The sequence below is a fragment of the Mandrillus leucophaeus genome, unplaced genomic scaffold (genome assembly GCF_000951045.1).
Source record: "Mandrillus leucophaeus isolate KB7577 unplaced genomic scaffold, Mleu.le_1.0 Scaffold81, whole genome shotgun sequence".
In the NCBI taxonomy this organism is placed as follows: domain Eukaryota; kingdom Metazoa; phylum Chordata; class Mammalia; order Primates; family Cercopithecidae; genus Mandrillus; species Mandrillus leucophaeus.
Window position 1 is genome coordinate 5,222,273 of NW_012108808.1, and position 26,440 is coordinate 5,248,712.

At 39.6% G+C, this 26,440-nt stretch overlaps 1 protein-coding gene across 1 annotated transcript in view; it reads right to left on the reverse strand.

Annotated features, from left to right (window-relative positions):
• Positions 1–20,164, reverse strand: part of LOC105530315 (chromosome unknown open reading frame, human C4orf27) — a 40,604-nt gene extending 20,440 nt beyond the window's left edge. Inside the window, exons 1-4 of the mRNA XM_011967812.1 lie at positions 20,054–20,164; positions 15,715–15,874; positions 12,758–12,947; positions 3,773–3,871 (exon numbers count right to left, since the gene is read on the reverse strand). Coding sequence (XP_011823202.1) covers positions 3,773–3,871; positions 12,758–12,947; positions 15,715–15,874; positions 20,054–20,101 — 497 coding nt within the window. The 5' untranslated portion in view covers positions 20,102–20,164. The remainder of the gene's footprint in view (positions 1–3,772; positions 3,872–12,757; positions 12,948–15,714; positions 15,875–20,053) is intronic.
• Positions 20,165–26,440: the final 6,276 nt, after the last annotated feature.

The window sequence follows — 26,440 nt, forward strand, 5'->3', positions numbered from 1 at the left end:
TGAAGGCACTTGGTAGCTGCCTTCCCATACATATGACATTATTATGACTATCTCTGGAAGTTTTTGTCTCTACCAAAACCTACTCTAACACTTTCCTGTGTGATGCTTAAAGATAAGCTGCAATGTGCAACTGAAGCCATAACCATGAACATGAACATTTTGTGCTGTGACTTTAAACCCATTAGAATGCATTTAATGCAAACGAATTTGTACCTATGCATGTTATATGGCATCATGCAATGGCCCTTTGGAAATAGTGGTTCACTAAGGTATACAGATGGAAGTGTTGAAACTTATATATCAAATTCACTCCATTACATAACATTATGAAAAAAAAAGCGATTGAACTCACAGTAGTATTATAAGTTTCTCAATCGAATTTTTATTTGAAACCTGGAATTTTATCACTGGCAAAAAATATAGTCAGTCAGTTGTTTTCTTTGGTTCATTTGGGAGAATTACTGCCAGTATCTACACCCAAATAACCAGAGTTTGTCAATGAGTCACTCTTTCTAAAAGTGGGGAAAAGTTCATCTCAAAACTCAATCACACAAGGGCTTTTTTTCCCCCTTGAGACAAACCACAGTACTTCAGTATGAGAAATGCTTTCTATGTATTTCCTATTTCATCACAGAATGTTAAAGAGATGTACTCAGTGGCAGACATCTAATACATGTATACTCCATCACTGACTTTACTCAGGCACAGGGTCTTGCTATGTTGCTTAGGATGAGCTTGAACTCCTGGGCTCGAGCAATGCTCCCACCTCAACATCCTGAGTAGCCACCATGCCTGGCTCCATCACAAACATTTTTAAATACATTTGCATGTTCCTGCTGTGAATAATGCAACGACTGCTGCTGCTACTCTGGTGGCACTATCTTGATTCCTGCCAAGGTGACAACAGTATTATCCACCATTACCTTTGTGCCATTGGTGCAAAAATAACATTTTATTATTACAAATAGTTTTGACCCTAAGGGTCCCTGACCCAAGGTCAAAACTATTTACCTCAGCTATTTTAGGAAAAAAAATAAGGCAGAAGGAAAAAAAGAAAAAATTCCTAATTTTGTTGTTCAAAGATATTTAAAAATTATGTTTACTTCCATATGCATTAGACAGTATGAAATGGAATCATTCTACACTATTGTTATTTGCCCACTTCATAACAAATTCAACAAATCAATAACAAGGTATTATAGTATATGGATAGTTTACATTTACCTAATCTTCCCTATTGCTGGATATGTTGCCAATTTTTCATTTGATAAACAATCTGTAATAAATACACATATTTCTGTACCTGTCCAAAATCCCTTTAATAAATAGCTAGAAGTGAAATTGCTAAGTTAAGGGTATAAATGTGTACTTCACACAGTACCTGGCAATGTCACCTATCAAGAAATCTTAGAATATGGTTTTTTAAACATTTTTCAAACTGCTTTCCACAAAAGTTTTACCAATTAACACATCAGTAAGGGTTCTTATACCCTAACCATCATTGGTTATGACCATTCTTTAACCTTTAAAAAAAAATCTTTGCTGGCTTAATTTGCATTTCTTTAGTTACTATTAAATTTTGCAGACACAAGATTTAATAACAACTAAAGACAATAAAAATGTGTTGATCAAACGTATGCCTTGAAAGACCTTCCTCAGTCTGCCATAAAAATAAATTTTAAAATATATAAAGAAATTAAGTGTTCTGATTAGCTGATTTAAGGAGGTGGTACCCAAAAAACTAAAACCATTATTATACTTAGAAATACTGAAATAGTTATATCTCAAGTAACTTTTTACCCCTGTTTTTGAGATAAATTATTGGAGGTAGTTCCTCAAATACTCACTTGCTGATCTTCACCTAAATTATAAATATTATCGCCCATGTATTTTTTTTTTTCCTTTTTCATTGTCTGTGTTCTCCAATTAGCTTAAAAAAAAAAAAGATACCAGAAGAGTCTTGGGTTATGTTAGATGACCACTACTATGTTATCTTTCTTTTTAAAAAAGATTCAGACATGACTAATAATACAAATGAAAAGTTAGGCTTGTTTTTTAAAAAGAGACAGTCTCACTATGTTACCCAGCCTGAAAAAACGAGGTGTTTCTACATGCCAAGGTATTTATAGAATTAATATTTATGGAGCATCTACTATGGGGCAGATACTGTGCAGAAAACAAACCCTCTGCCCGCGTGGAACTTACATGCTAGTGCAAGACACAGACAACAACCAAGAAAACAGGAGTTTCTAATAAAGATGGCACCAATTTAAATTGAATGGTAAATCTGAAGAGTTTAAAAGAAGTTATAAATTACAAATACCAAGCAACATTTTATAGGAAACTGAGAGGTATTAGAAAAGAAAGAACATTTTTGGACATCTACAATGTAGCTGCCCTGTAGATAAACCAGGATGAACGAGTCTAGTGGTTGTAGTAGGCTGATTTAGTTTGAATTCACTTTACTGCAAATTTATATTATCAAATCCCAGGGAACAAAAACCCTTTAAAGAGAGAGTCAAAGACAGAGACTAAAAGAGGTCAAAGAAAAGATAATCTACTTGTATTTGAAGGGATAAAGTTTGCTTTCTTCATTACAATGCAAACTACACAGCGGCTGACAAGTAAAATGGCTTCAAGTCATGTCTCTGACTGATACAGCAGACTGGCTCACTCAGCTCTCTTCCAATCACCTCCCATGAAAGTTGGCTGCATTTCCCTTACTACTCTTTAGCTCAGGCTCCACATGGGACCTCGCTTCTTCCAAGCAGCTGCAATACTTTAAAATCTCTGAGGCAGAAGAGATATCAGGTGGAGGCTGTGCTTCCACGATCTCCATCAGTGAGCACAGCTGTAGAGGCATCTGAGGGTTCTGCAGCAGCTGTAGCTGAGATCCCAGCACCTGGTTCTTAGCCTCAGGCGGGCTGAGAGGCAAACGGTAGGGCATCCATTTACCTGGCCCAGATTAAACCAAAGATAATGTGTTCCTAGAGCCACTCATTGTGGCAGCAGTTCTCGATTTCCCAGCTTCTTGATGGTGGCAGAGACATAAAATCCACTGTAAGCCACACAACTGTCATTCCTGGAAGCTCAGCCTGCTCCCTCAACCCTTCCAAGGATTTTATGACCACCTCTTTTTACTCTATTAAGCCTTTCTGTTTGAACTGTACACAAGTAATGAACTCTTAACAAGCGTTTAAAATCAGATGTCTAACAAAACTGTTCATGTTGCCATGGAATACCTGAGGTCAAGTATTATTTTAAGTAAAATAGTTACATAAGAGGTGTATTTTTTGGTGAAGAGTGACAAAATAACAATATAGATAAGACTACCTGCAAAAGTCATGGAAATTATCTCTAGAAATCTACAATTATGGGCTTGCCTCAAATCCGCTTTGTTTTTTATGGAGACAGAGTCTCACTCTGTCACTCAGGTTGGAATATAGTGGCGCAATCTCGGCTCACTGCAACCTCTGCCTCCCGTGTTCAAGAGATCCTCCTGCCTCAGCCTCCTGAGTAGCTGGGATTACAGGTGTGTGCCACCATGCCCCCAGCTAATTTTTGTATTTTTAGTAGCGATGGGGTTTCCCCATGTTGTCCAGGCTGGTCTTGAACCCCTGATCTAAGCGATCTGCCCACCTCAGCCTCCCAAAGTGCTGGAATTACAGGTGTGAGCCACTGCGCCCTGCCCCTCAAACCCCCTTTGTAATGAACTCATATAGTATAAACATGGTAAACAAATATAAGAGAAATTGAAATAAAATATTCTTACTTGACTGCAGCAAATACATTATCTCCATTTGGAACAATTATACAATTTTTCTTTGCTTCATTTATACCAACATACACAGGAAGTTCATCAGGAGAATCCCTGGGTAAGCAAAAGACATTAAAAATTTAGCTGCCCTTAATTTATATTATCAGGCAAGTGGGATTTCAGGTCTATAGACAACAATTTACGCCTTTTTTTTTTTTCCTTTTTTGAGGCCTTTTTTTTAAAATCATACCAAAGTTTATTGATTACATCAAACAAAAATGTCTGTAATGGAAAAGGCAAGTTGCAGTCATAAAAGATGGCATTCACATTCATTTCAGAAAGCAACAACGGAGATGTCAAAAATTGCTTAAGTGAAAAATGTAATATTGCGTCCCATTTTGCAAGCTGAAAAATTATTTTGTCAACACGTATAAAATCTGCACATTTACATACTACATGTTAAAAAATTCCATCACTACAGTATTATAAATATTGCAAAGTTAGGCTTACATTTATACTGTTGCTGGTGTATATGTAGTAGATATGGAATGTTTTCAGTTTAGTAAGTAACAACCTCAAACAATGGACAATAGCTGCGAAAATTACAAAGACATTTCAATAGCTCAAAATTATTCAAATTATAGGTACATCATCCTATTATTATACTTTTTTCCCTTTCTGTCACAAATAGGATGATTACATTGTAGTGCTAGGAATACAGCATGGTCTACTTCAAATTATTTGATCTGCTAACCCCACACTAGTCATTTTTTAGCTCTTCAGTAAAATATCTTTTAAAAAGGAAAGCCAGGTCCCTCCCAAGGATCTAGGTTGAGGCCTTTTTTTTTTTAAATGAAACAAAACTTTTAAGCTCCAAGTTTCTTAGGAATATCTATGATAAATCTTATATAACGGAACCTAAAACTAAGATTCTTGGGACCTAGTTGCTTTTATACTCAAATACAAAAAAAAAAGGAAAAACAAGAAAAAGGATTGTAAAACATTACCGATGAAAGGATCTTATTCATGTATATAACCAAATCCTTTTATTTTAAAATTGAGGAAACAAATACTGAGAGGTTAAATCACTCAGCCAAGGTCCTAGTAAGTTAGGACACTGGCTACAGTATAATTCAATTCGTAGCCCCATGTGCATTCTACTGTACTACAACACTTCTCCCTGGGAATGTTCCTTCTATTACCTTACATTTAATCTTCACTTTAAAGAATAGCATCTCTACTGGTACAAATGGACAAATTTTCCTCCTGGAGTTTCTCTATTTCTTAACCTTCTAAATATTTTGCATGCATTCATTTAATTCTCATAATATTCCCATCAGGTATGTACAGTTATCCCTATTGTTACAAGACAGGAAACCGAGTCACAGAAAGTCACAGTCACTAATGATACAGGGTCACACAGATAATAAACAAGAGGACCAGTGTGACTCCAGAGACCACTCTTAACTACCATCTGCCACTGTGGCACCTGGCAGCACACGGCTTATTAAGCACAGCTGCTCTAAATTATCTTTCTTGGGCCAAAAGCGCTCTTCTGAACCAAAAAGGGAAAAAAAAGGTTTACAAGGAAAGGAAAAATCAGTGAGATTAAACCTAAAGAGTTTACCCATCCTAGGGAAGGTTAAAATGGTAACAGCAAGAACAATAGATGACTCATCTATCCATCAACAGGGGAAAATATGCCTTTCACCTTGGATGACTCCCTGAAACTATTGCTACGGAATAAAAGATGAAATGCTCCTATTATTGCAAATACAAAATTGCATGCAGGATTGTGTAAAGACAACGCCAGGTTGGTCTGCCAGAACGAGCCAACAGCGTGTGATGTGCTTCCCCCTGCACAGAGCCTATGAACAGACGTGCAGTCAAGGAGGTTTCACATCACCAAGATTCCTATCCCGGAAAAGCAGATGTTCATAGCTCTGGGAATGGAATGCGACTTCGTGGAGAGCCTATAAACGGACACATGGGGCGGGGGGGCGCCTGTCCATATGGATAAGATAGGGCTATAAACGCCCTCATCTTGCCACGGCTCTTCTAGGCCTCTTTAAGGTTAAGACATACTCCCTTCTGAGAATTTCTGGTCTAACCGGTTGTCTAGCTTCACGTCCTACTTCTATGGATTGTTTGTAACCAGCTTTTGCTGCAACTGTTACTGCTGATTAGTATCTTGCTAATCATAGGTGATGGAAAGACCGTGGTTCTGTTTTAAGGCTCTGTTAGAAATTACTGATGCATACACTATATTGTAAATTCTTATCTCTATACACTGTACTTCTGCATACAGATGTTATGTTAAAGAATTACTTCATCCCCATGTGACCATCTCACCTCATAATCAAACGACTCTAAATCCCTCACTAACCTACTCCGCCCTCACTAAACTTAATAATAAATGCTGGTATTTCCAGTGTATTGGCGGCACATGGGACCAGAAGGCGGTGACCCCCCTGGACCCAGCTTTCACTATCTTGTGTGTGTCTATTATTTCTCGACCTGCTGATCCACCTGGGAACAAAGAGAGAGCCCCGTTGCATTGCAGGCTGCTGGCCAGATCCCGCAATATCTGGCGCCCAACGTGGCCTTCTTTGTTCCTCGGCTCAGTGCACTCCGAGTACGGGTTCATGACGACTAGTCTTCAGTCTCAACGGTAAAGTCTCCAGGTACGCTTTTTCCGACTCTCCCCTCTTTTCGGGTTTGTTGACTGGTATTATTCCAGGGTTATTATGGGACAATCACAGTCTAAACACCAGGCTTATCTGTCTTTTATTAAACTTCTTAAACAGGATAGAATCAAGGCTGATTCCAATAACCTTATTCTCTTATTTCAGACAATTGTAAGACACTGTCCTTGGTTCCCTGACAAAGGTTCTATGGACCTATCAGACTGGGATAGAGTTGGCGCCACGCTCTGCCAACTCATGAGAGATGGTGTTTTACTTCCTATTTCTGTTTGGACTGACTGGGCTCTTATTCGTGTTGCTTTACTTCCTTTTCAGTTTGGTGATCCTCTTCAACCGCCACAAGTTAATGTGGATGGTGAGCCGCTCCCTTTACCTCGGGTAGCTGACCCCGCTACTAGCCCTCCTTCTGATGATGAGGAAGAATTCGATCTCTCCTTGTTTTCTTCCCAAGAGGAGGAACCTGGAGATGATCCCCTCCCTCTGCCTCCTATCTTGGAACCTGTATATGTTAACTCTTCTTCTACTAAGCCGTTGCCCCCTCTGCCAGAGGAGGATGTATGGCATTCATCTGAATGGCCTGTTTCTCATTCTTCTCGTCCTTTTGAACCTCTTCTCTCTTCTAAGCCTACTGTTTCTTTCGACGCTCTGGGACCCCTTCTTTCAGAGGCTTGGCACCCTCACTCTCCTTCTCTTCCTCTGCCCCTGCACAATGGATGTATGAGTCACTTCTCTGGGTAGAGCAGTGGATGTTTTCCAAACACAAGTTGGAGGCGTTAATTGAAATTGTTAATAACTTACTACAAGCAAACACTATGGAACCCTCCTTGTCTCCATGGAACTCGCCTGTTTGTTGCACAAAAAACGTCAGGAAAATGGAGGATGGTAACAGACTTGAGAGCCGTTAATGCAGTTATTAAACCTATGGGGGGCGTTACAACCCAGTATGCCCTCCCACTCCATGATTCCTAGGGAATGGCCTTTAATTATCATTGATCTTAAAGACTGCTTTTTTTGTATTCCTTTAGACAAGTCAGACCATGAAAAATTTGCTTTCACTATACCTTTCGTTAACAATTCAGCTCCCGCAGCTAGATATCAATGGAAAGTTTTACCTCAAGGAATGATTAACAGTCCTGCTATTTGTCAGTTGTTTCTTGGTACTGTGTTACAACCTATCCGACAGACTTCTAAAAATAATAACATTCTTCATTATATGGATGATATACTGATTGCTGCTCCCACTAAAGATGAATTAATTCAATGTTTTACTTCTTTAAAATTAGCTGTTGCTAATGCAAGACTCCACACTGCCCCTGATAAAATTCAACAAGCCACTCCTTTTCTGTACTTAGGAATGCAGCGAGAAGCTCACTCCATTAAGCCCCCAACAGTCCAACTTCGTACTGACAATTTAAACACCTTAAATGATTTTCAAAAATTACTAGGTGACATCAATTATCTCAGACCAACCCTAGGCATCCCTACTTATGCATTATCTCATCTATTTGCCACTCTATCAGGAGATACAGATTTAAACAGCCCTTGCCCTCTATCTAAACCACCAAAACAAGAGTTGTCTTTGTAGAACAAAGAGTGAGAGAGGCACAAGTCTCTTGTATCTACCCAAATTTGCCTTTACAATTTTTAGTTTTTCCTTCCATCCACTCTCCTACGGGACTTATAGTATAAAATGATTCTCTAGTTGAATGGGTATTTCTTCCTAATTCAGTCTCTAAACCTCTTTCAATATATCTTGATCAAATGGCCACTTTGATTGGATTAGGACATCAATGTATCAACGGCTTTGATCCAAACATTATTGTGGTCCCTTTGTCAAAAAATGAAGCTTAACATGCCTTTTCCACATTTTTGTGCTGGCCGACTAATCTGGCTGACTTCATTGGCACTACTGATAATCATTTGCCTAAGTCAAAATTCTTTTAATTTCTACGAAATACTTCCTGGATTCTACCAAAACTTACTCGTTCATCACCACTAGAGGCAGCCGTTACCATTTTTACCGACAGATCCAGCAATGGAGAGGCAGGGTATGCAGGACCAAAAGATAAAGTCATTTCTACTCCATATACTTCTGCTCAAAAAGCCAAGTTGTTTGCTGTTATCTCTGCATTACAGGATTTTGATCAGTCTCTTAATATTGTCTCTGACTCAGCTTATGTAGTCCATGCCACTAAGGCAATAGAAACAGCTACCATCAAAAATACTACTGACACTAATCTATTTTCCTTGTTTCCTGTGTTACAAAAAACTGTCAGAAACTGAAACCACTCTTTTTTCATCACTCACTTTCGATCTCATACTAATTTGCCTGGACCTTTATCTAGCGGTAATCATAAAGTTGATACTCTAGTTTCTCTAGCCATTCAGATGCAGAACAATTTCATCAACTCATTCTAATGCCTCAGGTCTTAAACATAAATATTCTCTCAGTTGGAAACAAGCTAAACAAATTGTACAACACTGTTCTCAATGTCAGTTTCTTGTCTTACCCACACAATCTCCCCGAGGCCTTCTCCTAATGCTATCTGGCAAATTGATGTTACTCATGTTCCTTATTTTGGAAAATTAGCTTATATGCATGTCACAGTTGAAACCTTTTCCAATTTCATCTGGGCTACCTGTCAAACCGGAGAAGCCACTTCTCACGTTAAAAAACATGTTTTCATGTTTTGCAGTGATGGGAATTCCTAGTGAGCTCAAAACAGACAATGGTCCAGCCTATTGCAGTAAAGCTTTAAAAAATTTTCTTGATCAGTGGCATATTAAACATATTACTGGTATCCCTTATAACCCACAAGGCCAAGCTCTTGTAGAAAGAACAGAACTTTAACATTACAATTACTTAAACAAAAAGAGGGGGATAAGGAGTTGTCTACCGCTCACATACAACTAAACTTGGAATTGTTCACGTTAATTTTTCTTAATATTCCTAAATCTAGTTCTGTTACTGCTGCTGAAAAACATTTCTCTGGTAACTGTCCCACGGTAAACCATGGAGGGGAAGTATGGTGGAAAGATGTTCAATCTAATATACGGTCAAAAGATTCTATTTTAACATGGGGAAGAGGCTATGCTTGTGTTTCCCCAGGTGAACATCAATCTCCTGTTTGGATTCCTGTTAGACACCTGAAATTGTGTCCTGAAGATGCATGCAACAACAAGACAGAGAAATTTGCTGAAAAAATGCTACAGCAGGAAACAACTAACACATCCAATGGTCAAAAAGAAGAAAATGACCACGCTAACTCGTTTACGACAGACAATCCAGTCCGTCATCCTGAACAACTTGTCTGCAGCGATCCAGGTCTGCCTCAACCTGTGCCTCCTCCTGATGACACTGATCCTTCTACCCTCTGTCACACCACAGACTGTTAAAAACTATACATATTGGGCCTATATTCCTTTTCCTCCTCTTATTTGAGCCATGACATGGATGGATGCTCCTATCAAGGTCTATGTTAATGATAGTGTTTGGATGCCTGGTTCTGTAGATGATCGTTGTCCTGCCCAACCTTCAGAAGCAACCCCTTCCAGTATCACTTTAGGTTGTAGGTATCCACCTTTGTGCCTCGGACCCACTAATGGATGTCTCTCATTAGATATTCAAACTTGGGCAGTCATACTACCATCTAGTCACTCTGTCCCTCCTGTAGGACACTTGGTATCAGGGTTCTCATTAAAACCTCTAAAACAGATCAAAATAGGAATCACTGATTATATTCACACATCCCAATATAAGCCTTTAGGAACTGCGTGTCCCCTGAACTTGTCTTCAAATACTGACAAATTAATACGGAAGGATAGTGTTAGTCCAGAAGGAACTGTGTTATTTAATCCTTCTCACTACACCATTGTTGACTGGGCTCCTGAAGGTCATATTACTAATGATTGCCGTTAAAGTCACAGAGATTGTCAACATTTTCTCTATGATATTGCTTACCAAAAAAGTAGTGACAACCCTCCCCTATTATGTCGTATATTTAACTCCTTTTTTCCTTTTAAGTGGAAAGGGGCAGGGGTTGCCACTGCAAAGCCAAGGCTCATTGTTCCCCACTTAGGACTTGAACATTCAGAATTATGGAGATTAACCATAGCTATGACTGGTATGAGAGTTTGGGCTGGAGAAAGTGTTATAAGTAAATCCACCTTGTCACCTCGAAAACTAAGATAACAGATTGATTTACACTACTATTTTCACACAGCCAAAAATATCACTATGGCAATCGTCAAAAGGTCAATTCAAAGACGGGATAGTAAAGACTATGAGGACTTATACCCCCCCATTGCTAATGTGCCCCCACCACCTCTCGTACAACCTATTCCTCCTACCCCACATTCACAAAAAAGAATACCATCCCAAAATATATATACTATCTATATGGAATCCAACAAAACTATACCACTTAAAAGTTGTGTTAAAACACCATATATGCTATTAGTAGGAAAGATGCATATTAATTCAAACACCAACATAATTACCTGTGTTAATTGTTACTTGTATACTTGTACTGACTCATCCTTTAATCAATATCATAGTATTTTAATAGTCAGAGCCAGCAAAGGTATTTGGCTCCCTGTAGCCTTACATAGGCCTTGGGAATCTTCCCCTTCTATCCAGGTTATTAATAATATTCTACAGAAAATTCTTAAAAGGAGTAAATGATTTATTTTTACATTAACTGTAGTAATAATGGGCTTGATTGCTGTTACTGCAACTGCTGCTACTGCTGGAGTTGCATTACATCAATCTATTCATGCTGTTCATTTTGTGGATAAATGGCAAAAAATTCTACTCGGATGTGGAATTCTCAGTCAAGTATTGATCAAAAATTGGTCAATCAAATTAATGATCGATTAACAAACTGTTATATGGATGGGAGATAAAATTATGAGTCTAGAACATAGATTACAAATGCAATGTGATTGGAATACTTCTGATTTTTGTATAACTCTGTTCCAATATAATGAATCTGTCCACAATTGGGAATCAGTAAAACGTCATTTACAAGGAAGTGAAGATAATTTAAGTTTAGACATAAGCAACCTAAAAGAACAGATTTTTGAGGCCCCTCAAGCACACTTAACTGCTTTACCTGGTGCTGAAGTTTTAGACGGTATCTGTAAGGGGTTATCTAATCTCAACCCCATTCAATGGGCAAAATCTTTGGGAGGATTCACTATCGTTAATTTTGTTCTGTGTATAATTTGTGCTATTAGTTTATTGTTCATGTGTAAAGTTGGAAAAAATATTCTTCAATCCAATTGTGATCAGCAGCAAGCTATGATTGCTATGGTTCATTTAAATCAGAGAAAAGGGGGAGATGTAGGGAGACCCCCTGAAACTATTGCTACGGAATAAAAGATGAAATGCTCCTATTATTGCAAATACAAAATTGCATGCAGGATTGTATAAAGACAATGCCAGGGTGGACTGCCAGAATGAGCCAACAGCGTGTGATGTGCTTCCCCCTGCAGAGAGCCTATGAACGGACATGCAGTCAGGGAGGTTTCACATCACCAAGATTCCTATCCCGGAAAAGCAGATGTTCATAGCTCTGGGAATGGAATGCGACCCTTGTGGAGAGCCTATAACAGATGCATGGCGGGGGCGCCTGTCCATATGGATAAGATAGGGCTATAAACGCCCTCATCTTGCTACGGCTCTTCTAGGCCTCTTTAGGGTTAAGACATACTCCCTTCTGAGAATTTCTGGTCTAACCGGTTGTCTAGCTTCACGTCCTGTTTCTATGGATTGTTTGTAACCAGCTTTTGCTGCAACTGTTACTGCTGATTAGTATCTTGCTAATCATAGGTGATGGAAAGACCGTGGTTCTGTTTTAAGGCTCTGTTAGAAATTACTGATGCATACACTATATTGTAAATTCTTATCTCTATACACTGTACTTCTGCATACAGATGTTATGTTAAAGAATTACTTCATCCCCATGTGACCATCTCACCTCATAATCAAACAACCCTAAATCCCCCACTAACCTACCCTGCCCTCACTAAACTTAATAATAAATGCTGGTATTTCCAGTGTACTGGTGGCACCACGGGACCAGAAGGCGGTGACCCCCCTGGACCCAGCTTTCACTATCTTGTGTGTGTCTATTATTTCTTGACCTGCCGATCCTCCTGATAACAAAGACAGAGACCCGTTGCATTGCGGGCTGCTGGCCAGATTCTGCAATAGGTGAGGCTAGTGAATAACTATTTATCCTCATTAGCAGGACAGCAGCTGTATTTTAGAGGTGAAGAAAAGATCCTTTACCTGAAATACCCCATGTGGTACTGAGTTTTATTATCTCCAATAGTAATGGTCTGGAACTCAGGAGGATCATAGTAAAACCTCCAATGAAGGTTAAAATTCAGGCCTGTTGATTTTTTCTTCGTTTTATGTTTTCCAGCAAGGATATCATAAGGACCAACTAATTGAAGTCCAAGGCTTGCAGAAAGTGAATCTATAAAGAAAATAAATTTAGACAATACTTTCTGGAGACAGATAGGAAATAATGCTTTTAGTTAGTAAACTATTTCTAAGCAATTGTCTTTAAAAGTTTCTAAAGTAAAAGAAAATCTTGAGCTATGTGTGAAGATGTCAGTTATAAACATTCAATAGAAAAGAAGTCAGAGTAACAGGAAAAGTGGCATTTACGTTTAGGATTTCCTCTTAAATTTATCACTGAATTAGCCTAACATTTTAAACATTGCTGTTGTTTCTTATTTTAGCCAAAGCAAGACTGGTTAGCATTTCTACAGGCCCATTACCACACTGCAGTTAGCCTCAAATACTTGTAGCACACACAGGTTAAGGGAGAGAAAGATAGCAAAGATGTGTGGATTAAGAGTAGTAAACAACAGGCCAGGTGCGGTGGCTCACACCTGTAATCCCAGCACTTTGGGAGGCTGAGGTGGGCTGATCACCTGAGGTCAGGAGTTCGAGACAAGCCTGGCCAAGATGGCAAAACCCATCTCTACTAAAAATACAAAAATTAGCCAGGTGTGGTGGCTCACGCCTGTAATCCCAGCTACTGGGGAGGCTGAGGTACAAGAAGCACTTGAACCCTGGAGGTGGAGGTTGCAGTGAAATGAGATAGCGCCATTGCACTCCAGCCTGGGTGACAGGGTAAGACTCTGTCTCAAAAAATAAATAAATAAATAAAAAAGTAAAAAAACATTTCTATCCCCTTTCCTCTATCTTAGGTAATCACACCAGATTCCCCTGACTCTTTGACAATGTATTTGGCCAACCCTAACCCTGGATGACTCCGTCTTCCTTCTCTATTCACAGATCACAGACAGGGAGTGTTCACAAACCACAAAAACATGAAGTCTGTGCAAATGTACAATGCATAACCTCAAATGGGTCCTTGCTTCTAAGACGGAGGGGAGCACTCCAGGCAGGACCCAGTTTTATAAGGAGGCAAGGATGAAGAAAGCAAAAAAATTCCTGGAAGAGGTAATAACATGAATAGAAGCATGGAGATAATTTGACAGGAAAAATAGTTCAGCTCAACTAGAGCTTAGGAGAGCATACACTAATTTTTAAAGCATTAAGAAAACTAAAACCGTCCATCTCATTAGCCAAAGATAACAGTTAATAGTCTATTATACAGTAACAAATTTCCACACTCGCCACCCCCATGAACAGATACAAATATGGAACAAACTGAGGGTTGTTTTGTAATCTGCTTTTGTCCTCCATCCTGTCCCATTTAAATTTTCTGAATATTTTTCCATGCTATTCAATGTTATTTTACATGATTTTTTAATAGGGCATGATACTGCATTATAAAGAGGTAACCATCTATTCTCTTACTGAGGGATATTTCTTTTTTTTGTTCTAAAATGTTTCAGTGAACATCTTTGCTAATAAATGTTTGTATACAGGTATGACTATTTTTAAAGAAACAACTACACAGTTCTGTTTTGATCTACTGGCAAAATTCAGCATATGTATCAATATACATTTCCATCAATGGTGTATGACAGTGCTTACTAGTTAAAAAATTTAAATAGCATTGTGCGAAGTAATGATCATAGCCCATTAACAGTTTCTTTATCCCTTCAGAGACAAAATAAGCACACAGAAAAGTACACAGGGATATGTGTGTACTCCCTCTCCTCACCCTCCCTTTTTTAAAAAAATACTAATGGTAGCATATTCTATACACTCTTCTTTTTCACTTATTTCATGCATGATAGTTTATTGTTTCCTAAAAATCTGCTTCATTCTTTTAAAACAATGAAAATCTAATGAATAGATGTGGTATTGGTAGGCATTTAAGCCATTTTCCATTTTTTGCATAAGTAAACATCCTCACACGTAATTCTTAGTTTATGTAATCCATAAGAGAAGTGCTTGGAAGCAGAACTGTTATAACTCCTGCAACATATGAAAGAGCTTGCTTTCCTTCACATTCCCCCAGAATGTAATGAAATTATTTACCTTTGCCAAAAAAATAGGTGACAGTGGCATTACTACAGCATTAATCTATATTTCTTTCTATATTTTCTCTTACCAGAAATATCTTGGAAAATATTCCTTTTCTATGAACAGTTTATATCCTTGGTTAGGTTTTTTTTTTTTTATTTTTTTGAGACAAGGTCTTGCGCTCTGTCACCCAGGTTGCAGTGCAGTGGCGCAATCTTGGCTCATTGAAGCCTCTGCCTCCCAGGTTCAAGCAATGATCATGCCTCACCCTCCCGAGTAGCTGGGACTACAGGTGTGCGCCACCATGTCCAGCTAAGTTTTGTATTTTCAGTAGAGACAGGGTTTCACTGTGTTGCCCAGGCTGGTCTCAAATTCCCGACCTCAAGTGATCTCCCTGCTTCGGCCTCCCAAAGTGCTGGGGTTACAGGCATAAGCCACCATGTCTGGGCAATTATTGTATGTTTTAGAGACGGAGTCTTGCTCTGTCACTGAGACTGGAGTGATCAGAGCTCACTGCAACCTCGAACTACTGGGCTTAAGGAGGGATCCTTCCATCTCAGTCTCCCAAGTAGCTGAGACTATAGGCACATGCAACCATGCATAGCTTTTTTTTTTTTTTTAATTTTTTTCTAGAGAAGGGGTCTCACTATGTTGACCAGGTTGGTCTCAAACTCCTGGCCTCAGGCAATCCCCCTCCCTCAGCTGGGATTACAGAGTGTGAGCCACCACACCCAGCCCGTTTCCTATTACATTACTTTTTCCATTAATACAAGAATGATTCTGGAGCAACTCACCAGATGGCTTTACAGGATCAAGTTCTTCACAGAACTTCCAGAAGTGATAGAAATCTTCAGGTAAAGAAAGCTTATAATGATTTTCTATTTCTTTTCGAAGGTCACTGGAGACATCAGCTTCACAGAATTTACTTTTCTTCTCATCAACTGTTTTTTCACACTGAAAATTAGCACACAAACTTTAGTTCTCCAAATTATCTTTAGTAATTTCAGTAACTCTCCTTGCATAACAGTATCACTCACTCTTGTTCACCCAGCTCTATGAAATACATGTGTTTTCCTCAAAACTCTCTAAATGGTATTTGAGTAAAATCTGGGAATTCATTTGGGCACAGGAAAAAAGAGTAGTTTATATGGTGGTTAAGAGGAATCCACACAGCAAGTCCTTAAATATATTTTTGTAAGATAATGGAAACCACAAAAAACAAAAAGGCAAAAAAAAAAAAAAAAAAAAAAGAAATAATAAAGAGCAGGAAGAGAGGAATAAAGAATTTTGCCCTCTTTTGGTTAAAGGTGTGAGTCTTTTAAACAGATTCATTGATCACACCAGAAACAGTCAGAAGTAACTGGATATAAGCAATTCATCAGTTAAAAAGCTGGTTCTCTATAAAAAAGGATGAGTTCACGTCTTTTGCAGGGACATGGATGCAGCTGGAAACCATCATTCTCAGCAAACTATCGCAAGGAAAAAAACCCAAACACCGCATGGTCTCACTCATAGGTGGGAATTGAACAATGAGAACACTTGGACACAGGGTGGGGAACATCACACACTGGGGCCTGTCGTGGGGTGGGGGGAGGAGGGAAGGATAGCATTAGGAGATATACCTAATGTAAATGATCAGTTAATAGGTGCAGTCCACCAACATGGCACATGTATACATATGTAACAAACCTGCACATTGTGCACATGTACCCTAGAACTTAAAGTATAATTAAAAAAAAAAAAAAAAAGCTGTTTCTTCAGCAACATCCAGAGTTGTATCTGAGCTACTCATTACCCAGCCTTAAAAACAGATACCTCCCTTTTGATTTTCCAAATAAAGAGGGAAAGTTAGTGACAATGTTAAATATCCACAGTTCCTAACAAAGCTAGCAGAATAGCACTAAACTCTAGGCCAAAAATCCAATTATTTCAGAAAAGGCCTTTAAATGCCAGGATTAAGTTACAATACTCATCTCTAGGACTACCACAGTATAGGTTCATTATATAAGTATGCTAGGTTTTATAATGCCTACTAGATATTTGATAAATTTCTGTAAAGACAATATGCTTAATGGGAGGTTATGTATGTTTAGTTTACTAAGAAGCAATCTGTTTTTCTTTCTATGAACCTAGATTCTTTCTTTTTGGATTCTTTCCTTTCCTACCTAGAGCAGTGGTTCTCAACTGGTGGTGATTTTGCCCCCCAGGGGACATTTGGAGACCTATTTAGTTGTCACCAGTCGGAAGAAGGGTGCTAGTGGGGCAGAGGCCAGGTATGCTCCACATCCTACAATGCCCAGGATAGGCATCCTCCACAAGGACTACTGGCCCCAAATGTCAACAGTGCTCAAGTTGAGAAATTCCGAGCTAGATGATTCTCATATTTATATTCTTGCATTTTTCCAGTAGTCTTAAGTTTATTAATGTTATGTCAGGTATTATTCAACGTCTACAAAATGTAATCAGATGACACAAGAATGGTCATGATGGCATTGATTCCAAGAGCAAACGAAACGGAACAAATGAAATACCTATTGTTAGGAGAATAGTTATAAGGCTTCCAAACAATAGACTATTACACTTAATACTACAGTTGACCCTTGAGCAACAAGAGTTTGAATTTTGTGGACCCACTTATACATGAATTTTTTTTCCAACCAAATGCAAATAAAAAAATACAGTATTCTTGGGATGCAAAATCCACTTATAGAGGGGGCCAACTTTTCATATACTCGGGTTCCACAGGAACAACTTTGGAACTTGGGTACGCTCAGATTTTGGGATATATGGAAATGTGTTACTGCATACTAGACTATTAACTGTTTTCTTTGGCTAATGAGATGGATGGTTTGTTTTCTTGTTGCTTTAAAAATTAGTGTATGCTCTCCTAAGCCCCTGGAACCAATCTCTGTCATGAACCGAATGGTTACTGCATGGCTACACAATATGGACCAATCTATAGTAAATATTTTTAATGAGGAAAAAAGCCTTTGATTATATGCAGCATGATAGCCTTTTTATGAAGTTCAAACACTAAGAATAAATATTGTTTAGGTATACACTCATAGGAGATAAGCCTATTTTTAAAAGGCAAGGGAAAACAAAATTCAGGATAGCTACATCAAACATAATTGACAGGAAGAAGTTAGGCTGAACCCATAGGAGAGGAACACGTTTAGATGTAGAGCTGTTGTCTGTTTCAGCTTTGGGGTTGAGCAATGGGTTCACAGCTGTTTACTACTTAACATAAATAAGATCAAAGACAATCATGAATATAGTAACAGTTTATTATGCTAAGGATTATAATGTGTCTGATTTATTTAAAAAAAAAAAAACACGTTGAACAAAAAGGCTGTTGAAAAATGATTCCAGAAGTATCAATAACAGCAAATAGTAAAGATCATAGTAAAAACAAGTAGTAAGTCATACCTCTTGAGAACTTATTTTGTGCTATTTCACTGTTCTAAGCACCTTCTGTGGATTAACTCATTTAGTCCTCAACTGTCTCATCGCTAGAGACTATTAACCTCATCTTACAGCTGAGGAAACTGACGTTAACTTCCCTATGTCCCTAACTAGGAAGTGGAAGAGAAGGGATTTAAACTCAGGTTTAAATCTGGCTCCACAGCAGATTCTCAACCACTTCACTGTGTTGCTTCTCCAACAGCAAATATAGAACAGTAGGAACATATGAAGTCCTGAGCTATCCTGTCTTCTGTTTTTATAACAGTCTTTGTTCAGACTTTCAAAGACTGGCTCCAACTGAAGATGTTAGAAAAGGCTGAATCTCCTTGCTGAAAGGCAGTTTTGCATAATGGTTAGGTTGCCTGGGTAGACTCCTGACTCTACTGATTTCCAACCTTAGGCAAGTTACGTAACCTCTGTGTTTTGTTTTCTCATCTGCAAAAAAGGGCATACAGTGCCTATATCACAGGGTTGTTACAAGGACTGTTATTATATGTAAAAATACACAGGACAGTCCTAGCACATAATACACAAAGGCTGGCCTTTATGGTTATAGTCTCTATAGACTCATCTTCATTTCTGGTATTGTATTTCTAGTGCACATCACTCCACCAAAGCAGTTCTTCACTGCACCTTCAAAAAGAGAATTTTTTCAGCTGTGCCTTAACTCACACACTAGTTCAGCATCTCCATATCCCTAACAACTAGAATTTAGAACACCTGTCCCCTTCGGAGGCTACTCTTCTTCTTTGCCCTGGTATTCCTAGAGTGCATGAGCCAATATGAAGAATGTCTATACGCACGGCCCTTTAACAGTTAATTAACCCCTCTAAGACTGTCTCACCCTGTCCGATTTATGGAACTGCCAGAGGAATTTTTCTAAAACTTCAGTTATCACAACGGCACTTCTTTCCTGCCTGATTCCCCTTATTGCTACTGTGGAGGTTACAGAACTTCCGAAATCGTAGTAAAGTACGAGAGAACGCACATACTTTCTCGTCCTCCCCTCTCAGTAGTGCTTTTATGATCAGGTCCCTCTTTCCCATTTCCCTGGCTCTAGCCAAGCCGAACGCTCCGCTATGCCCAAACATCTCCTACAGTTTTTTGTCTCAAAATCTTATTCATCTGCCTTCGAAACCCTTTTTCAAAGAGTTGTCTTAAAAGTCTTCTTTAACACCCCCTGGGACTTGTTAAATCCTCCTTCAGTGTTTCCATAGCACTTTTTACACACCAACTTTATAATCCCAAACAAAAAAGTAACAGTAGACTGCGTATTCGCTTGTGCCCCTCCTCCCCAGGCCGGGGGCTCAAGGAGCAGGGGCAGGCGGGTTGACCCCGAATCCGCAGCGTCCCGCACAATGTCTAGAATGTAATCGGTTCCCCATCAATCTGGTTGGGCGAATGAATGAACCGCCGGCTGGCTTAATCCGTTTCCCCAGGAAATGCGCCAAGAGGAGCTGGGCAGAAGACGCAGAAGCGCTACTTTCCTTGTCCAACCCCCTGCAGGGCGCGAAACAGCGGCCCTGGGCAGGGTCCCCGCAGCAAACCGCAGCCCTCAGACACACAGCAAGCTTAATAATCACTGGATGAATGAAACGCGCTGCCTCCTGGTGCCCTGGCTGTCACCCAAAGCGCCCCGCGTAGCCCCCACAGCCTTTCCGGCAGTACCTGCGGCCCCTCCCCGCCGGGCCTGCGCTTCCCGCCACCGCCGACCATTCTGCAGCTGCAGCGCCAGCAGAATTCCCCGATACGCGGCCGCTTCCGAGCGCCCCCAACTGCTTCCGGGTTCAAAAGCCTCCAATCCGAATCTCAGCGCCGCCGGGGCGCGCCAATTTAGGGGAAAGGCCCCGCCCATTCCCCGCCCCCTGAGACCTGGCGCCGGGCGCATTGAGGCCCCGCCCACTCCCCTAATGGACGCGGGAAGGAGCGTCTTCTGTCCGCATAGTCTGCATCTAGGCTTTCAGGAGCATCTTCCAGGCTCGCTCCAGAGACCCCTAGACTCCTGAATCTGAATCCGTTAGAATGGTCCAACCTTCCTCTTTAGGTGTCTACTAGAGGCAAGTTTGGATGTATGCGGCTGTCCTCAATACAGCCCCTTCCTTGTTTTTTCTTCATTTATATTTACTTAAAATATTAATCCTTTTCTCCTTCTCCCCCATCCCTCTCTCTCCCCTACTTTACGGTTATTGGCTTACACTAATTCAATCCCGATTATCTCCAAGAAGGAAATCAATGTCTGTTGGTCTCTGTCTTCGTACCGTCGTCTTATAGGTACAATTTGGACTGTTTTTTCTCTATACCCCTGATACGCAAAGTGTAGTACCTGAACCAGCAGCCTCAGCATCCTGAGGGAATTTGTTAAAAACGCCAAATCTCAGGCCCTACCCCGACTTACTGAATCAGTATCTGCATTGCAACAAGATCCCCTGGTAATTCCTATGCACATCAAAATCTGGAAGGCACAGCTCTCAACTGATGTCCTTGGGCCTCCTTCACATCCATCATGGGAAGGTCTTATTCCTCATTCCTGAGATGAGTTCTCTATTTCCTGAATCTGTGTCTTCCTTTTTCTTGATTATATATCCTCATGTTGTGGAACATAGCCGCCAATAGTTCCTTAAGGGAGGCTGCTGCCAGGTCTTTTTTTTCCCACAGAGCGTGCATATCTGGAACTGTTTTTATTCTGGCTGAGCACAGAGTTCTAGGTTGAAAATAATTTTCACCCGGAATATTGGAGGGCTTGCTCCACAATATTTTAGCTTCCAGAATTGTTGAGAAACTCTACGTCATTATATTTCCTTCTCCTTCACAGGTCACTAAATTTCTTGATATGTAAACCGCTTTCGTTTCTGCTTTGTTTTGTCTCAAGAAGCTTTAGGATCTTTTCTTTATTCACAGTGTTCTAAGACACAATCTAGTGTCCTGGTTAGGGGTCTTTTCTCATTCCTATTGGTCAGTTTTTCAATCCTGAAACACATGTTCTTCAGTTATGGGAATTCTTCTGGTATTATTTATTTCATCATTTCTTCTACCCACCCCCTTATTATAGCTCTTCTTTTTTTGAAATTTGTTATTTAGATCGTGGACCTTCTTGGCTGATGTTTTTTCTTACCTGTCCGGCCGTATTTTCTATGTCTTCATCTTTTTATTCTACTTTCTCTGTGACTTTTTCAACTTAATTGGACAAATGACTATCAGATTACTCTCTTTATTATACCTTCATTCCTAAGTGCTCTTAATTCTCTGTTCTTTTATAGCATTACATTATTTTTCATGAATACAGCTCCTTTTATTTTTGAATATGTCAATTATAGGGTTTTTAAAAAATGCTTTCTACACAACTCTGCATTGACTTTGTTTCTTTTGAGTCTTTTTTGGTTGTTTGTTTATATTTGGTCCCTGTTGTTTCTGCTAGAGACATTCTTCATCTTGTGTGGTGATCCTTGCTGTCAATTTATATGTAAAATGAGGCTCTGAAAGGGTGCTTTGGGGACATAGACAAGGCTTGTTCACTGCTGGACAAGGTGTAAGATGATGGGGGAAAGGACCAGCTGTTTATTTTCTTCCAGAGAGTAATCTTCTAATTACTCGCTTTGAGAATATACAGACTTCTTGGAGCCCAATGCAGGAAGGAGGCTGGGAATCTTAATAATTTCATTATATGCACTGTATTAGTCCGGTTTCCCTCCCGTTCAGAGAAACAGAACGAATAGATACCTACTTATCTATACCTATACCTATATCTGTATCTACCTATCTATTAGCTCATGTGATTATGGGGGTTGAGACGCCGCACAATCTGCTGTCTGCAAGCTGAAGACCCGGAAAGCCCATATTGTAGTTTGAAGCCCTGATAACTGGGGAGCCGATGGTGTAGATTCTAGTTCGAGTTGAAGTCCTGCAAACCAGGATCACCAAGGGCAGGAAAAGATCAAAGATTCAGTTCAAGAAATCTAGCAGAGAGAGAGTGAATCCTCCCTTCCTCTACCTTTTTGTTTTATTCAGACCCGAATGGATAAGACGATGCCCACCCACATTGGTGAGGGTAATCTCTTTTACTCAGGGCCCTCACAGACACTCAGAAATACCATTTAACCAGGTATCTGGGCATCCTGTGGTCCAGTCGAGTTGACACATAAAATTAACTCTCCACCGGGTGTGGTGACTTATGCCTGTAATCCCGGCACTTTGGGAGGCCAAGGTGGGTGGATCACTTGAGGTCAGGAGTTCAAGACCAGCCTGGCCAATGTGGTGAAACCCCATCTCTACTAAAAATACAAAAATTAGCCAGGCATAGTGGCACATGCCTGTAGTCCCAGCTACTTGGGAGGCTGAGATACAAGAATCACTTGAACCCGGGAGGCAGAGGTTGTAGTGAGCTGAGATCACACCACTGCACTCCAACCTGGGCAACAGTGAGACTCCGTCTCAAACAAAAATAAAATAAGATTTAATTATCATGCATACCTTCACTTAACACCACTGTTTCATAATAGCATTTTTACCTTTAGCTGTGTCTGGTGTCCCTGAATCCATATTCTGATTCCATATCTCCCAAAAGAAACAATCTTCAGGTTGGGAATGAGGGATAGAGAATGTTTCCCTGACTTTGCCCAGGGAGGAAATCTAGGAGTCTTAACTGCTTCTGAGACTTTTAATGGTCTCTTTTCAGCTCAACCCACTGAAGACCTATGGTACTTCCAATTCCTGAGCCATTGTAAGGTTCTGCAGTATCAGTGAGCTTGCTTCCAGGCATCACTCTGAAAACACTTGGGTTTCAGTTTTCTCTGGGAAGTCCATATGTTCGCCAGTATATTAGCTCCCTAAAGCTGCCATAACAATTACCACAAACTGGGTGGCTTAAAACTATGGAAATGTATTCTCTCACAGTTACAGAGGCTAGAAATAAAAAATCAAGGTGTCAGGAGGTTGATTCCTCCTGGGGACTCTGAGGGACAATCTGTGCCATGCCTTTGCTTTAGCTTCTGTTGACTGCTGGCAGTCCTTGGCGTTCCTTGGCTTGCAGATGAATCACTCCAATCTCTGCCTCTGTCATAACGTGTTCTCCCTGAGCATCTGCCTGTGTGTCTAACTCTCTCTTTTTGTAAGGACAGCAGTCCATTAGATTAGGGCCCACCCTAATCCAGTATCACTTTATCTTTTTTTTTTTTTTTTTTTTTTTGAGATGGAGTCTCGCTCTGTTGCCCAGGCTGGAGTGCAGTGGTGCCAGCTCGGCTCACTGCAACCTCTGCCTCCCGGGTTCAAGCAATTTTCCTGCCTCAGCCTCCTGAGTAGCTGAGACTACAGGCACGTGCCACGAGGCCCAGCTAATTTTGTGTTTTTACTAGAAACAAGGTTTCACCATGTTGGTCAGGCTGGTCTTGAACTCTTGACCTCAAGCAATCCACCTGCCTTGGCCTCCCAGAGTGCTGGGATTACAGGTATGAGCCACCACACCTGGCCATCACTTTATCTTCTTTTGATCCATTCACACAGATCTTATTTCCAAATATGGTCACAGTCAATGTATCCTTTGGGGAGATGCAACTCAACCCACATCAACTGATATCTAAACTTTTGTGGCATTTTTCTGTTGTCTCTTCTCCTCTTTTCTTTGTTTTTATGCGTATATGGTCCCTCTGTCCCCTTTTTAACCTTCTTTATCTTTGTTTTAGTGAGGCTTCTTAAGGAGTGGAGGAAAGTGGATGTTTTCAAGGTATGTTATGTATGTTAACTGGAGGATTTATTATTGCTATTTTTCAGTTGAATAACACCAGGTTGGCAGTTGTAACCTGTAAAACTGCACTTATTATACACAATTTCAAGTTCAGAACTAAAACTTTGCTCTGAATAATAATTTGTAACCATCTTTTATAGAATGTGAACGAAATTTCTATTTTAATTCAAGCATTTGACATTTAATATATTTTCTCCTGTTCATATGTTTACTCCACAGTGATTTTGAAGGAATGGGTAGAGTTGACCAAATTTGGTATATTCAGGTTATCAGTGTCTGTCATTTTGAAACAAAGTTATTATTAATAAATGTTTTATATCTAATACTTACTATGCAATAGAACTGTTCTTTTTAAATATTTTTAATTGACAGATAATTGTGTATATTTATAGAATACAGTGTGGTGTTTTTATATATATATATACACACACACTGTGGAATTATTATATCAAGCTAATTTACATATTCATTACATCAAATACTTATTTTTTGGAGTGAGAACATTTCAAATCTACTCTTCTAACAATGTTGAGATATGTAATACATTATTATTAACTATGGTCACTATGTGGTACGATATATCTCAAAAACTTATTCCTTCAGTCTAACTAAAACTTTGTACCCTTTGATCAATATCTCTGCAGTTCCCACTTCCAACCCCCAGCCTCCGGTAACCACCATTCTACTCTCTACTTCTGTAAGTTCAACTTTTTGATTCCACACATAAATGAGGTTATGCAATATTTGTGTCTCTGTGACTGGCTTATTTCACTTAGCATAATGTTCTCTAGTTTCATCTATGTTGTCAAAAATGACAGAATTTCCTTTGTTAAGGCTAAATAGTATTCCATTGTATATGTACCACATTATCTATTCATCTGTTGATGGACACTGATGTTGGCTATTGTGAATAATGCTGCAATGGACATGGATGCCTAGATATCTCTTTAACATGTTGATTTCAATTCCTTTGTGTATATACTCAGGAGTGCAATTGCTGGATCATATAGTAGTTCTATTTTTAGTCTTTTGAGGAACCTCCACACTGTCATAATGGCTGTGTTAATTTACACTCCCACCAACAGCGTACAAGGGTTCCCTTTTTCTTACCTTCTCACCAACCCTCGTTATCTTTGATAATGTCTATTGCTATTGTAATAGGTGTCAGGTACTATCTCATTGTGGTTTCAATTTGCATTTCTCTGATAACTAGTGATGTTGAGCATTTTTGAATAAACCACAATAGTACTAAGTGCTTTGCTGAGACTAACTCATTTAAGCCACATACCAGTAGAAATTTCTATTTCTACTCCCATTTTACAGATGAGGCAGCTAACATTCAAAGAGGTTCAGTGAATTGTCCAAAGTCACACAGCAAGCTCTGGAGGTGGGATTCTAACCTGAATAGTCTATCCTTTCAGAGTACTTTCAACGCTATGCAATACTGTCTCTAGCAATCAGCCAGATTGAATAAGGTCTGTAGTTCACAGAGCCACTTGCATTTTTAATCCTAGTTTAATTAACTTAGGAAATTTGTATCTAAAGGATGCATCTTAAAAAAAAAAATAGAGACAGGGTCTCACTATATTGCCCAGGCTGGCCTCAAACTCCTGGGCTGGAAGCCATCCTCCCATCTCAGCCTCCCAAAGTGCTGAGATTACAGGCATGAGCCACCATGTCCTGCCAGGATACATGGGTTTTACTGTATCCTCTGAACCTCCCTTTAATCAAGAGATTGGACAAAACTGTGGGTCCCTCATTTTCAAAATGGCCAGTAAAAGAGGAAATAAGGATATGCGATGTTGAATTATTCTGCTGCCCTCTTTAAGTTGATTGGGGACCTCTTCGTCACTACTTTGGGAAGATAACTTACCTTCTCTTATCCACTAGGGCCAACTGGAGCTTTTCTCATGTCTTTATTGTTGCTGGGAAATTTTCAAATAAAATTCACTGGGAGTGGTTTGAAATTGCAGAATTTTTAGCCTCCCAATGTTTTGTTTTCCTCTAGTGAGTTTGACATAAATAATATCCTCTTTTGAGATTTGTATCTTTGAAAGACATTTTTTTGTCTTTCAAAAAAATGAGCCTGAGCCCAGGAGGCGAAGGTTGCAGTGAACCAAGATTGCACCACTGTACTCCAGCCTGGGTGACAGAGTGAGACCCGGTCTTGAAAGAAAGAAAGAAAAAATTAGAAGGATATCAGTTTTATTAGAAAAAATAAAATAAAAGTATTTTTAAAATTGCCAGTTTCCCTAGAATTAAGCCATAATATGTCCATAGCTTTGTATCAGATTGCTGACTTTGCTTGGGGAGAAAAT